Consider the following 13,878-nt stretch of genomic DNA (forward strand, 5'->3'; position numbering starts at 1 on the left):
AGTTGCCTTGATAACCATTCATCCCTTTCAATTATTAGGAGGAACAAGATAGTTATCTTGTATGGTTATACCTATCCTGTATGTTTGTGGAACTTCTGAAAAGGTGCAAAAAATCCTAAAAATATATACAGTATGGCATTTAAATATTTGGCGTATTTAAAAAAAAAAAAATCAGCATACTTTACCACTCTAGTGAAGAGCAATGAAACCTCTAGAATTGTATGAAGTTTCTGCACTTTTTGCTTATTAGAAACAAATTGGCAAGACAGTAAGATTTGAATTTCTGAACATAAAGAATACATGCAGCACCACCACATTGGCATCTGAGGTTTCCAAATCATTCTTTGGATATTCATCACTGAAGTAAATATAAGTATCAAAGACTTCAGTCTGGCTCTTTAAATGCACTATAAGTTGGATGCTTAAAGATGCCTTACATGTGGAATGAACTTTCACCTTCAGACCTTCTGCCTATGACCAAGGGCACTTAATCATGCCAAAATGCATTGCTTATTTCAGTTTGGGCTTTACTATTTTAATGCAGATTTATCTTCCTTACTTACTCAAGCATAGAAGTGTCTTTATTTGTGTATTGGTTCCTGGAGTTACTGATTTGACTTTAGTGAAATATACTAAATAATAATTAAAATATACTTTTGTTGGTATATCATCTGTGTTGTCATCTTCTTTATAAAAATACTGATATGCATTCTTTTACAGAGCCTTGAAGCACAACAGTTTGGGTTTCTTAGCTTCATTATAGATACTTTTTTTTTGATCTGACTGCATAAAACTTAGGGATATTACTAACAATTATTTCCTGTTTATCACCAGTGGTGCTAATATCACCAGTGATGCACAATGATGGGATCATTGTGCATCAACATCTTGATTATTTTGAAAATGGACAATACTCATTGTCATCTAAACAACTTCTAATATAGCTGATAATGCTTCCATAGCATAGTCAGAAGAATGTAGTGGCATTTGCCCTCAGATTAAAATAAGACCTAGGTTTTGAATCTTTATGAGAAATTTACAAGGGTTTTTATCAGTCACATGTGAGTTAGCCAGTCTCATATGGAGATAGCACATTTATCCTCCCAGAAACTCCAGCTTTTATTCTACAGTACATGCAAACTAACTGGAGATTATGGAGAAAAGTAACCTCTCTCTCTCTCTCTCCCCCCCCTACCTCTTTTACTAATGTATTGAAAATTTTTCTACATCTACCTCATGGAAGTAGCACATTTATCCTCCCAGAAACTCCAGCTTTTATTCTTCAGTACATGTAGACTGCCTGAAGAATATGGAGAAAAGAAAATCTACTGCCAGATAAAGTACATTTAATGATTAGAATGAAGTTGGATAGATTGGAGAGTGTAGTATGGAGAGGCCTCTCAAGATGATTCCTGAACTTTGGAGAGGCAGCAAGTAATAATAATAACAACAATTATTTATTATTGCTGTTATTATTATTATACAGGCATTTTTATGGAGTCTCAAGACTCATTGCAAGATACCTCAATAACTGTCATTTACACAATGCCTATCATATGTATCCTTAAATGCACTCACTGACAAAGCAGTGAGTTGCCTATGGCAACTCCTTCCACCCATTCACTACTTTCCAAGTAAAAAATTTGCTTCTTATGCCATTCCTAACCAAAGTCTTGGTAAACTCCTTTCCCTCTCTCTCTCTCTCCTTACCCCTTTCACTAATGTATTGAAAATTTTTTTCTGCATCTTTTCTGGAGATGCAAAAAAAAAAAAAAAAAACAGTATCTTCAGGCATGGGAAGTTGCAATAGCTGGCTGCAAATAATATGCATAGGATCAACAGTATATTAAAAATGTTTTCAAATTAAAAATTGCAATAATAGTTTTTGACAACTCTATATTACTGCATTGAGTCTAAAAGTATTTGTTTTCTGTTTTGCATTTGTGAAATAAAAAACCAATGTGTCCAATAGGAGGAAAAATTATCATGGACAGATTACCTTGTTGGATGAAAATGGTTATAAGGTGACCAAGGAAGATGATACTGTCAAGCTATTTAATGATCACTTTATTAGAGTGTTTCATCCTGGTAAAGCTGACTTTATTCCTAGATGGATAAGGAGGGGTGAAGCTTTAGAAGTAGATAATGGATATGCTAGATGCAGTTTCACCATGAATTTTAAGGGAATGTGCTGTGAAACTGACCATACACCTGTCTTGAAAGACATGGTGCCCATTTCAAGCACATAATCTACCATCGTTAATGCTTTATTCGACTAGGATTCCACCAATAGTTAGATGTACATATCACCATATGTAAAATTTTTTTTTGCATCCTACTGCACATTTTTACCATGGTGTGACAGCATTTTTTTTTTTTTTCAGTAGTCTGTAAACCTGTTCTAGAGATTAAACATGGAACTTTATCAAGCCACTTCAGGCTTCCAGTAAGTGGGGCATTGGTCTCACACTAAGTGATGAAATTCATCTCCCACTTAAAGATAGCCACAGAGATCCATGCCGATGCCAATTTGAACTTGCAGCCTGTTAGTTGAAGAGCAGATATTCTAACCACTCAGCCAACCAGACTGAGTGGTTAGAATTATATATATGAAATTCTTCGTCCTTTGTTGCTTATCATTTATGCTCCTTCAAAGAAAGGAAGCATGTTTATTTTCAACTTATATGACATTTTGTAGATCTGCAGGCAAATCTTCAAAATTGAAAATGGAAGTAAAAAAGGGAGATCTACGAAATCTGTAGATCTCCCTTTCCTCATCAGTAATTTTCCGTTCTTCATACATGTTATATTTAATTTTTTGTTAAAGAAATCAGTTAATCTGTCTATGGTTAATACTTCCAGTTACGAATTATCTTATTTCATTATACAAAATTATTAATATTTCACATTCTTGGTTAAATTGCCTATATCCTTTGCCATAAGTACATTTGCTCCATTAAGTTTTATGTTACTATTATTATAATAATCATAATTGTCATCATATTCCAAGTTATAAGACTTGTCACAGGAGATTATCACTTATATTGCTAAACCATTTCAAATTTAAAGCAAGTAAATTTGTATTCTTGTGCTAGCAACTTTTCTTTTTTATGTACTAGAACTAATCGTAAGATAGCAGTTCTTTAAAATTAAAGTTTCTTGTTGTAAATATGAAGACAAAAACTCTAGCTTAAAGTTAGAACATAGTATTTCCTAACAACATTAACCTGGTAAAAAAAGGGTGACCACTCTTGGACCTCACACCAGACTGCAGAGCAAGTCACAGAGTACTGTCGAGCACCTTTGGAACGGCGGACATCCAGCATTGGAGGAGCCAGTACAGGTAGCAGTGGTTCATCAACAGCTGTTCCCTTCACTCCACCACGTCAGCTGTCTGATGCTGAAAAACTGAGAAAGGTCATCATGGAACTGATAGAGACTGAAAGAACATATGTGAAGGTGAGTTTAATAACTTTCATAACTTTGTAGCAACTAAGATTTTACTGTTTCAGATGCTAAGCTGTATTGCTTCCCTATTCATTCATTGATTAACACATTGACTGCCATTGTTTTAACATGTAAACTGCTGCTGGCACCACAAGGTTGTTAGTATTTTCTCTACAAAAGTATATAACTGTTTAATATATTTTCACTTTGTCACTGTAACTACAAACTTTTTTTTACTAAAAAAAGTTTTCAGAAATTGTATGATTATGTTATTAGTTGAAAGATTCTAGTCCCATGCAGGTAGGGAGTGCATGACTAGTATTCAGCATGAAAAATACGATACAAGATAACTGATAGTTGGTGTCCTAATACAGATGGAGAACTACAAGTTATCAAGTTATCTCATAGTTGGCAGTCAACGTGTTAATGGACTTTCATTAAAAAGAAAACATTCAGTTCTACATAAGTGCAAAAATTGGTGAATACATTCATGTGTAAGATATTTTTTTAATCCTCATTTCACTTCTTTCCTCTCTTCAGTAAATCATCTTTTTAATTTTTGCTATTTCTAAATACTGAACCATGATTTCTTTAATCTAATTTGTGTGGTACACAGTAGTATTATTTTAGCTAGTCACGTCTCTTTGCTGTACTTGAAAGCTGTTCAAACTGTTGATCAAAGATTTGCAGGAATATAGCATACAAGTTATGCAAGATGTCTGAATATTTCTCAGTAGATGTACTGCTTTTTGATCTTATGTATTCCAATGTTATTTTGTTCTTCATTTTAGATATGATTCTATGATTATCATAGTGATTTTAGATGGTCTCAGGGAAAAAGAAATCAAATCAAGAGGTGTGAAGTCAAGTGTCTTAACAGATTTTAGGGGTCCTTTGTATCTAGTCCACTGGATACAGAGGTGAAAGTCTTGCTTAAAATGCTGAAATGATTAATGAAAAATGTAATGTACTGTCCTTTGAGAATCATCATAATTGTGCTACTGGGGCATTGTGAAGAGTTCGGTACCAGAAATATTTTCAGCATGTAAATAGACACACAGTGCCTAAAATATTAGAGACATTCTTCATGCTAAAATTCAATTCATCAGTAACCTATGATTAATGACTTGGCATGTTCTGGCTATAAACAGATAATAGGTTATCTTTAGGAGTACTGCACACACTTGAACACAAGTGTGTGCAGTAATGTTTGTTTCTTAAAGTCACTCAGGTCATGATATGAGTGACTTCAAACAAGAAACAATAATGGAGTCTGAAATATTTCATTATTGTCTCTTGTTTGAAATACTCTTGCCAGACAATAGTCAGAACATATAAGTCTCCCATATTGTCTAATAAGAGTACTTTGGAAGTCTTTCTTCTTCTAGGATGAAGATGTGCAACAAGACTTTGATTATACAAAGAATAGTGTGATAAATTGTGGGATGTTTCTATTGACCATGTATAATATGGTCTCATTTATGTGAAGAATGGTATTATGAACAGAAAACATCATTGTCATCATAATTGGAAACAACAGATTAATGTGAGAGTCAGCCAAAGCATCCACAAGATGCAACAGATATGTTGAATTTGACTTTGTTGCATAACCTGGTACTGTGAGGAAGTGTGTCTGAATAATGCCATTTATCAGATGCAATTTCAAATGTGTAATAGTAGATGACCCTTAAGATCATCTACTGTTACACAAGCATGATATGAACATCAGTATTTGATGATATGAGAGAATGATATGATGATATGACATGCTCAGAACATATGAGCATGATCTGAACGTCAATATTTAAGAGATTTGTTATAGATTTTTTGAGAGCTCAGATTTTCATCAAATTGAATACTTTGATCTTGTTGAAAGTCAGTGGCAAAAATTTATTATAATTAATTGTTACGTCAGAGTGAGCATTTGCACTAGATACAACATTTGCACCCTTTGTATTAGGTGCAATTTGTGTAATTTTTTTATTATTATTTGTTGATATATACCATGTGTAACAGGTCTTTTGAGCAGGCTTTCTGATGAGTTTTTTTGTCTCATTAGACTTCTGCTGTTAGGTTACTAGGCTCCTTGAAGTCATTGTTCTAAACTTAATGATTAAGTATTTGCTGTTCTTGGACTGATGGTGATCCTGATATTTTTCATTATATTTTACAACAAATGATCCATCTGATGATCCTGTCTCTCCATGCATTAAGGTTATCTCATATCTTTCAATAACTTAAAAGCTGTAGGTGACTTATGTGACACCATGTGTATATTCCAAATCTCATTAATAACTTTATTAATGAAAACAGTACTGTATACTTCTTGTTTTTGGGAAACCTTGAAACATAACTAATAAATATATCTCAGGAATATTTGCATATGGTTTTAAATGTTGAGATTATATCATTATCCAATAAGGAAGAGATAGTGAAATTAATTTCAAGTCTTCTAATATATACATCCTATCAGATTTCTTATTATCTGATACATTCCTATCAGATTATTATTAATAATAAATAATAATAATAATAAATAAATAAAAATTCATCCTACCCATTGTTTTCATATATACAGATCTGCACTAAAGATTTTTTTCCCTTGAAATGGCAATAATTAATATACATTATACCTGCCTCAGCAATGAAAAAATTGGCCTATAACACCCACACCAAAACTACTGGTTATTTTCTACAAATCCAAGACTTTTTTTCAACTGTGGAATGCTACTCGCTTGTTTGCCAAGTAGCCCTTCCCACACTCTATTATAAATTCTCTACTATGTTCAGTTAGGAATCAAACTATCAGATGATTCTTCTACATGGTGGCATGGCCCATAAGTCATGGAACATGCTGTAGAAAGGACCCCTCTTTGTGAAGCAGCTGCATAATTTTTTTTAAACATCACCAGATGTTTTTTTTATTAGTTATGAAAAACTACATCATGTAAATGCCTTCCATTTTTGGCTTCACAAAGATAGGCCCTTTCTACAGAATGTTCATGACTTATGGGCCACCCTGTATTAAGAATCCTTTCACTTATTTTCACACAAACCTGTAATTTCTGTAGATGCATGAGCATATTATATTTGAGAAGAAATGCATTCGGTTTTTATTCCATATGTTTTGCCCTAGTGCAAACTAACAAAAGTTTATACATGAAGTAACTCCTTGGCTATTTGCTTATATTGTATATAGAGTAGTTGATTCATATCTAGTTGCTTTTTATAACTTACTGCTACTTCAATAAGTATTTTTTTTAAGCTTATAGCTATAATTCTACTATTCTCCTTAAAAATCTGTTAAAACTCAAGCAGTAATCAATCAACAATCATTTCTTAGTCCACTTTTGACCTCACAATATTTACTTCTTCTTTTTGATGTTTTGGTCAGCTTTGACATAACTACCCTCTTTACAAATATACCTAGAAGGAAAATCCTTATTAAAAAAAAGAAAGAAAGAAAGAAATGTCTTCCAGAATACCATACATTTTCTACATCTTGCAAACAGGTTATTTTACCTGACAAGGGAAATTTTTTTTTCTTACTATCATCATCATCATCAGAGCTTCATGGAGTAAAAGCATCTTGGGAGGTCTTCATTGACAGCACAAAATTTACCTGGTCAAACTCATTTGCTTTTTCATGCTCACCATATTCATAGGCTGTGTATCTCACCTATCAATCTCCATGCAAAAAACTGATGTTTTTCCTTTCTCTCAATGGAGAGCTTCATGTTTTATACCCCCCCCCTCTCTCTCTCTCTCTGTTCTATTCTATGAAAAAAAAATCTCTTCTGCATGACTTTAAGACAAACCCTTCAATTTATAAATGAATCGTATCACCATTCTATTATCTATCAAGCTCTGAAACTGTATCTGTCTGTCTTTGTTTCCAGCAAACTAAAGACCCATCACTACATCATTCTTCTTTGACCATGCTCAATATATCTTAATTTTGTTGACTTTATCCCTTCGGGAACACTGCTCATCCCATACCCAACTTGATAATACCTAGCAAACAGCCAGTCTTCTACCCTCTTCACAAATATGTTATCTAATCTCATTCATCCTAATTTAATTGCCAGAGAAGTTATATAGCAGTCTGGTGAAAGTGTTTGCAAAAAGATTGTTAAAATACAACCAAGCTGAGATCACAGAGAATTTGGTTGTTATTAACCTAATTCTAGATTATAGCTCACAACAACTTCTTTAATACCTTATTCTATTCATTTCTCACCTCTTGGTTGGTGAGAGTAGCTAAAGAGAGGTATGAACACCAGTTAGCTAATGAAGCCAAAAAGAATCCTAGGGAGTTCTTTCGATATGTTTTTTCCTTTTTACTCTCCTGTCTTCCATATCACCATCACTGGCATCCATTGGCATGTTTGCCGTAGAGTGTGATCCATGGACATCCTAGAAAAGATACTGGTGTTTTGCATACACTACTTTGGCCTTTGCTTCTGCAGGATGGTTATCCTGGATAGCTCAGCTAGGATCAATTGGCTAGCAAGTACTATAAGGACCAACAGTGCTGCAGCAAGTCTCCTTCCCCATGGTCTGGGAACAGGATTTAAGGCTGGCTGTGGCCATTGACCAAGATAACTCTGGTGCTTCACTTCAGAGGACTGTAATTGTTTCTAGAATAGTGGATGTTTGTGCTACACAGGGACATGCACTCTGGTGGGAGGAGAGTTCTGGCACCGAATTCTCCTTTTGTGTATAAGTCTGTTTCCCTCAGGTTTGCCACAATCTTCAACAAGTCCAGACTTACAGAAACCAAGGCACATCAAATGAAACACAAAGAATAAAAAAAATAAAAAATAAAAATCTGAGGTGCTAAAAACACACCATATTTTTAGTCATACTTGCAATAGGATAATATCCAAATGGGAAACTATCATCCTTTTTTTATCCTGAATGGATCAGTAGGAATCTCCAAAATCTCTTAAACTGATAAGGAGATATTTTAGTAGAAATGACTTGCATAGCACTCCTCCATGCAACATCATTTGGAGGAATATCAGTTACATTAACTTCACCCACACACATACACGACTTTGAACTTTTCCAGAGTAGAGAATATTTAAAGTGGAACTTCCATAATTTTATTGGTGAGGAGATTTGCTCTGAATTAAAAGATCAAAAAGTGACAGCAAAAAGAAAAATTCTCATATTTAGTGGTAAGTGGCTCAGACTGACCAGAAATATCATCCTTTATTTAACATCTTCGACATCAGTGAATGCAGGGTAGCTCAACTACTGTGTGAATTCTACATCTTAAAACTTTCATAATGCTTCAAGTGCCAAAAATACAGTCATGTTTTGACCACCAGAGTAAAGGACATGAAAAAAAAAAGTGTGCATATGTAAAATGCCTAAATGATCTGATTGCAAAGAAGAACATCCAGCATACTCTGGAGCATGCCAAAGGAGGAAAGATATGAACAGATTCAGAAGTCACACAAAGCATTCCATATCAGAATTGCAAAGCATACCACTACAACATCTAGTGGAAACCCTCATATGCTGAAAAGGTAATGGTGAAAAATTACCTAAAGGGATATTAGCATGCATGAATGTCCTCACTTTCTCACAGTGACATTATCCCTGAAAGCTATGTTTTTTTCTGCTTTTCTCTAGTGCGGTTAAAGGAATAAACTAATATGATCACGCTCCTGGAGAAAAAAGAAAGAGAGAGAGACCAAAATGATCCCACTATATGTGAATCCTTTGCTAAGAAAATTAACGAGCTTGTTTGCCCCTCAGTGAGTCAAGAAAATGTCTCCTGATTTATTGACCGAAAATAAATCTATTAAAATATCTCCAGTATTCTTCTTGATGTAAGTTGATTATTTTTCATGGGAAAGAAAAGATGGACACCGGTTGTCTGCATTTCACCAAAAAAGTAAAATGCAAGACTAAAAAGAAAAATCTAATATTGGAAACCAGATAAATCAACCAAATGTAAATAAAATCTTTGTATAATGAAATTGCAACTGATTACACAAAAAACATTGGTGATATCAAAACACGCCTGCAGAAAGATAATTATTATTATTCTGAACCACAAAGGAGTCACAAGACTCATCGTGGGAGGCCATCTTAGACAACATAAAATTTTTCTTACCACTCGTTAATCCAGTTCACTATCTGCACATTCACCACTCTAACAGGCAAAAATTTCCATGGTCCAACATCCCGAATGCAAAAAGCCACTTCTCATCCTCCTACTCACCACTTGTTCTTTCCCTTCCTATGTGAAACCTATTACAATATGAAAAATCTCTCCATTATCAATCCTGTAAGTACCTCTCAAGAGTTTAAATGTCTTAATAACTATCCCTTAATTATCTCCTAATTAATAGTTATCCCTTAATGAGGGATAACTACCTCAGACAGTATGTAACAGAGGGTACACGAGGATTAAGGGTCTTGGATTTGGTTCATCTCATCAGAGGATGTAATTATAAATGAGGTGTCAAATAATCCACCAATTGGCGAGAGTGACCATGAGGTGATTATCTGGGTGGTTGCCAGCAATGTGAGGACCCCTGTGAGAAAAGGGTATATGTAGAACTACAAGCGGAGGGGGGATTATGAAGAGATCAGAAGACAGCTTGCGGGTGTAGCGTGGAATGAGGAGTTAGCTGTAAAAGAGATCAATGCAGTTTAGGGATTTTCAAAAACTATCTAGTAAATACAATGTCTAAATGTATTCCAAGGGTGAGAAGGTTAAATAAGGTAGGTGTGAGATGGATGAATAAAGAGGGCATTGTGGAGGCAGCATAAGAGAAGTGGAAATAACCAATTTATGAGGTCTACAAAGACCAGGCAAGGAGGGTGACTTGGTTGGTGAGAGTAGCTAAAGAGAGGTATGAACACCAGTTAGCTAATGAAGCCAAAAAGAATCCTAGGGAGTTCTTTCGATATGTAGCCAGCAAAAGAAAGAATGATTATGGAAGGATGACATTGATTGGAGAAAATGGTAAAACGACAACTGTTGCAGAATGTGTGGTGGAGATACTTAATGAGCAATTCATATTCATAAAGGTCTTTCAATGTTGTGAATGTGACTTCATGGAGAGATTGAGAGCAGTAGATGATGGGGAGGAGAGACTGACTGTAAGTGAGCAAGAGGTGCTTGGGGAGTTGAGTAAACTAGATGTAAATAAGGCTGTGGGACTTGATAATATATCACCACATATTCTGAAGGAATGTGCCAGTGAGTTGACACATGCCTGGACATATTTTTTTAATACGAGTCTTGCACTTGGTCAAGTTCCTAAGGAGTGGAAGGAGGGAAAGATTGTGCCACTTCATAAAGGAGGTGATCGAACTCAAGCATCAAACTATAGGCCTGTCTGTGTGTCAGGCATTGTGGTTAAGTTGTTGGAGAAGCTTCAGAGAACTAGAATCCAGAGTTGGGTTGATAACAATGGTATTATCTTTGATGGACAGCATGGATTTGCTAAAGGGAGGTCATGTTTTAGTTACTTACTTATTACAATAAAGTGACTGCTTCCTTGGACACAGTCACTTTATTGTAATAAGGATACACAGTAATATACTTGGATTTTGCAAAAGCTTTTGATAGAGTACCTCATGATAAGTTGACAGTCAAACTAGAGCTGATGGGGTTGGATATTAGGTTAGTGCATTGGATTGGAGACTGTCTATCTGATAGGTATCAACAAGTTGTGTATGGGGGTGTGATATCCAGGAAAAGGAAAGTCACTAGTGGAGTGCCTCAGGGGTCTGTTTTAGGGCCATTACTGTTTAACTTGTATATTAAGGATATTGGCGAAGTTTTGGATGGAGATATTCAGTTGTTTGCAGATGATGCAAAGTTGGGAAGAACCATAAAGAGTAGTGAAGATGTTGTGGCCTTACAAGAAGACTTGAATAAATTGAGTGATTCAGCACAGAAATGGGGATGTGAGTTCAATGTTGCAAAATGTAAGGTTTTAAAATTTGGAAAACAAAGATGGGATGCAGAATTTATGCTTGGTGAGAATATATTGTTGGAGGTAGAGGAAATAAGAGATCTGGCGGTGATAGTGGATAAGGATCTAAAATTTAGGGGACACATTGCCAAAATTGTGAAGACAACACAAAGGCTTCTGGGAATGATGCGGAGGATACTGACGTGTAGAAGTAGCAAGATTCTTGTTCCGTTGTATAAGGCTTTGATTAGGCCACACATGGATTATTGTGCCCAGATTTGGTCACTGGGTTTTCAGAAGGATGAAGAGATGTTGGAGAGGGTCGAAAGGTGGCTGACTAAGGTAGTTTCTGACTTCTGGAATGTCAAGTATGAAAAAGATTGAGAAGATGTAATTTGCAAAGTCTGGTAGACAGGAGGAAGAGGGGAGATATGATAGAGACGTACAAGTTGGTAAGGGGTTGTTATATGATCAATGGCGGAGAAATTCTACAGAGAATAGTAGGAGATCAGTGGAGAACCAGAGGTCATCCCTGGAAACTGTATAAAGAGGGTGTGAGTAGGGGAGTGAGAGGCAGGTTTTTTTCGTGCAGAGTTTGAATGATTGGAATGCCTTGCCTGAGAGTGTGGTGTCTGCGAGGAATTTGAGTGTGTTTAAGACACGGTATGATGAGATGCATGTGTGATAAAAAGGACCTCCCAGATGAGTCTTTGACTCCATGAGGTAGTCCTTGGGGTAATAATAATAATAATAATAATGTAGTTCCTTTGTCTTCTATCTTCCAAATGCTGCTGTTTGTGTTGTCCTCAGAACTAATATTGTATAGTCCTTCTACCTTGCTATCCACTATTTTAAATCCCAGTGACCAGATCTGAGCATGATAATTCAGATATAGTGCGATCATGGTTTTATACAATGGAATAATCACTATTTTCTCTACTGGTCAAAGTCCTTAATATGCCCCTGAACTTGATTTTTATCAGCCATCACTCCAGGATCCTTAGACCACTTCATCTAGTATAGTTCCCCCAATAGAGTATGCAGCCTTCCATCAGTGGGTTCCAAATTTTAAGACTCGATATTTAGTTTAATTAAACTGATTTTAGGAGGATTTAATTAAATCCTCCTGAAATCCTATCACACTAGCACTATTGCTAATAACCTTTCCAAGATTCATATTATCTCCAAACAACTGAATATCTCCCTCCAAACCCGTGACAATATCATTGACATAAAGGTTAAAAAGCAAAGATTCCCAGTACTGATTCCTGTGAAATACCACTTGAAACTTTATTTTTCTTTGATACTACTCCTCCCCATACATAATGGTTATATCTGTCAGACATCCAATTTCTAATCCAATTCACTAATTTGATATCTAATCCCATGTGTTACAACGTAAATATCAATTTATCATGTGGCACTCTATCAAATGCCTTTTCAACCCCCCTCCCCCCAAAAAAAGAAGAAAAAAAGACAGTTGTTACTTTATTATAAAAGGTAAGCAAATTACTTAAACAAGAGTGTTTATTAACAAATCAATGCAGACTTTCACAGATAATGTTATCGTCTAGTGCCCAATGTTGCATATGATCTCATTAATTTTCCCAAAATCTTAACAACTACAGAAGAAATATAAAGTAGTGTATAGTTTGATACCTGTATTCTACTGCCACCATCCTTGTGCATTTGCATTATCTTATCCTCCTTTCGTTCATTCATTGGGCCCTTTTCCAGTAGTTAGAATTTCATTGAAGCTATGTCAATGGAGCTGTCAATTCCTCAGCACATTCTCTTAAAACATGCAGTGAAATCCTATCCAATCCCACTGCCTTATTGACTTCCAGAGTACTTCGTATTTGAAACCCATTCTCCTCATGCCCTTCTAAACCTTTAACCCTTTCCATCCTTCCAGGAATAAAACCCTTTTCCAGGATAAAATGTTCCAATAAAATGATCATTAAACAACTACATAATGCCATCTGCATTGTCATCTGCAATCTTACTTTTCCATCTAATAGGGTTATTTGCCTAGAATCATTTCTCTTCTTATATAATGAAAGAATTCCTTAGGATTTTCCTTGGACTGTACTGCCAATCCCTTCTCATGTTCCATTTAGGTCTTCCTTATTATACTAATCAATTTCCTGGCTTGAGTCTTATATTCCTAATGGAACTGCCCTCCACTCCTCTCTTTATGCTTTTTTCTATGACCGATTTTCATCTACAGTTCCTGTTGGATTTCATAAGTCATCCACTTTACACCAAACTGTGCTATCTGTTTCACTTCAGAATGCAATTTGCCATTGTGGTTGATAAATATTTCCTCACTAGCCCCCATGCAATGTGATTATCTCTCCCTTGCAGTTCTTTCATTTATGGAACTGGTCCTATCTGATTTCTAATATTATATTCACCTCCCTTAGCCCCTTTGTCCAAAAAGAAACCGAACTTTTGATAGAAAATAAAATACAGGCCACTTATA

General features: G+C 35.4%; 1 protein-coding gene across 6 annotated transcripts in view; it reads left to right on the top strand.

The window, feature by feature from the left end:
- Positions 1-13,878, top strand: part of LOC150094189 (protein still life, isoform SIF type 1-like) — an 881,056-nt gene that overhangs the window by 602,606 nt on the left and 264,572 nt on the right. For 4 of the 6 annotated variants that reach the window (XM_090412285.1, XM_090412284.1, XM_090412287.1 and 1 more), the window contains exon 18: positions 3,241-3,459. In XM_090412285.1, coding sequence (XP_090268411.1) covers positions 3,241-3,459 — 219 coding nt within the window. The remainder of the gene's footprint in view (positions 1-3,240; positions 3,460-13,878) is intronic. The other 2 variants (XM_090412288.1, XM_090412289.1) reach the window with 1 other exon arrangement.

This window comes from Typopeltis vanoorti, chromosome 22 (genome assembly GCF_054136105.1).
Source record: "Typopeltis vanoorti isolate ZY-2024b chromosome 22, IOZ_Tvanoo_1.0, whole genome shotgun sequence".
NCBI classification, from domain to species: domain Eukaryota; kingdom Metazoa; phylum Arthropoda; class Arachnida; order Uropygi; family Thelyphonidae; genus Typopeltis; species Typopeltis vanoorti.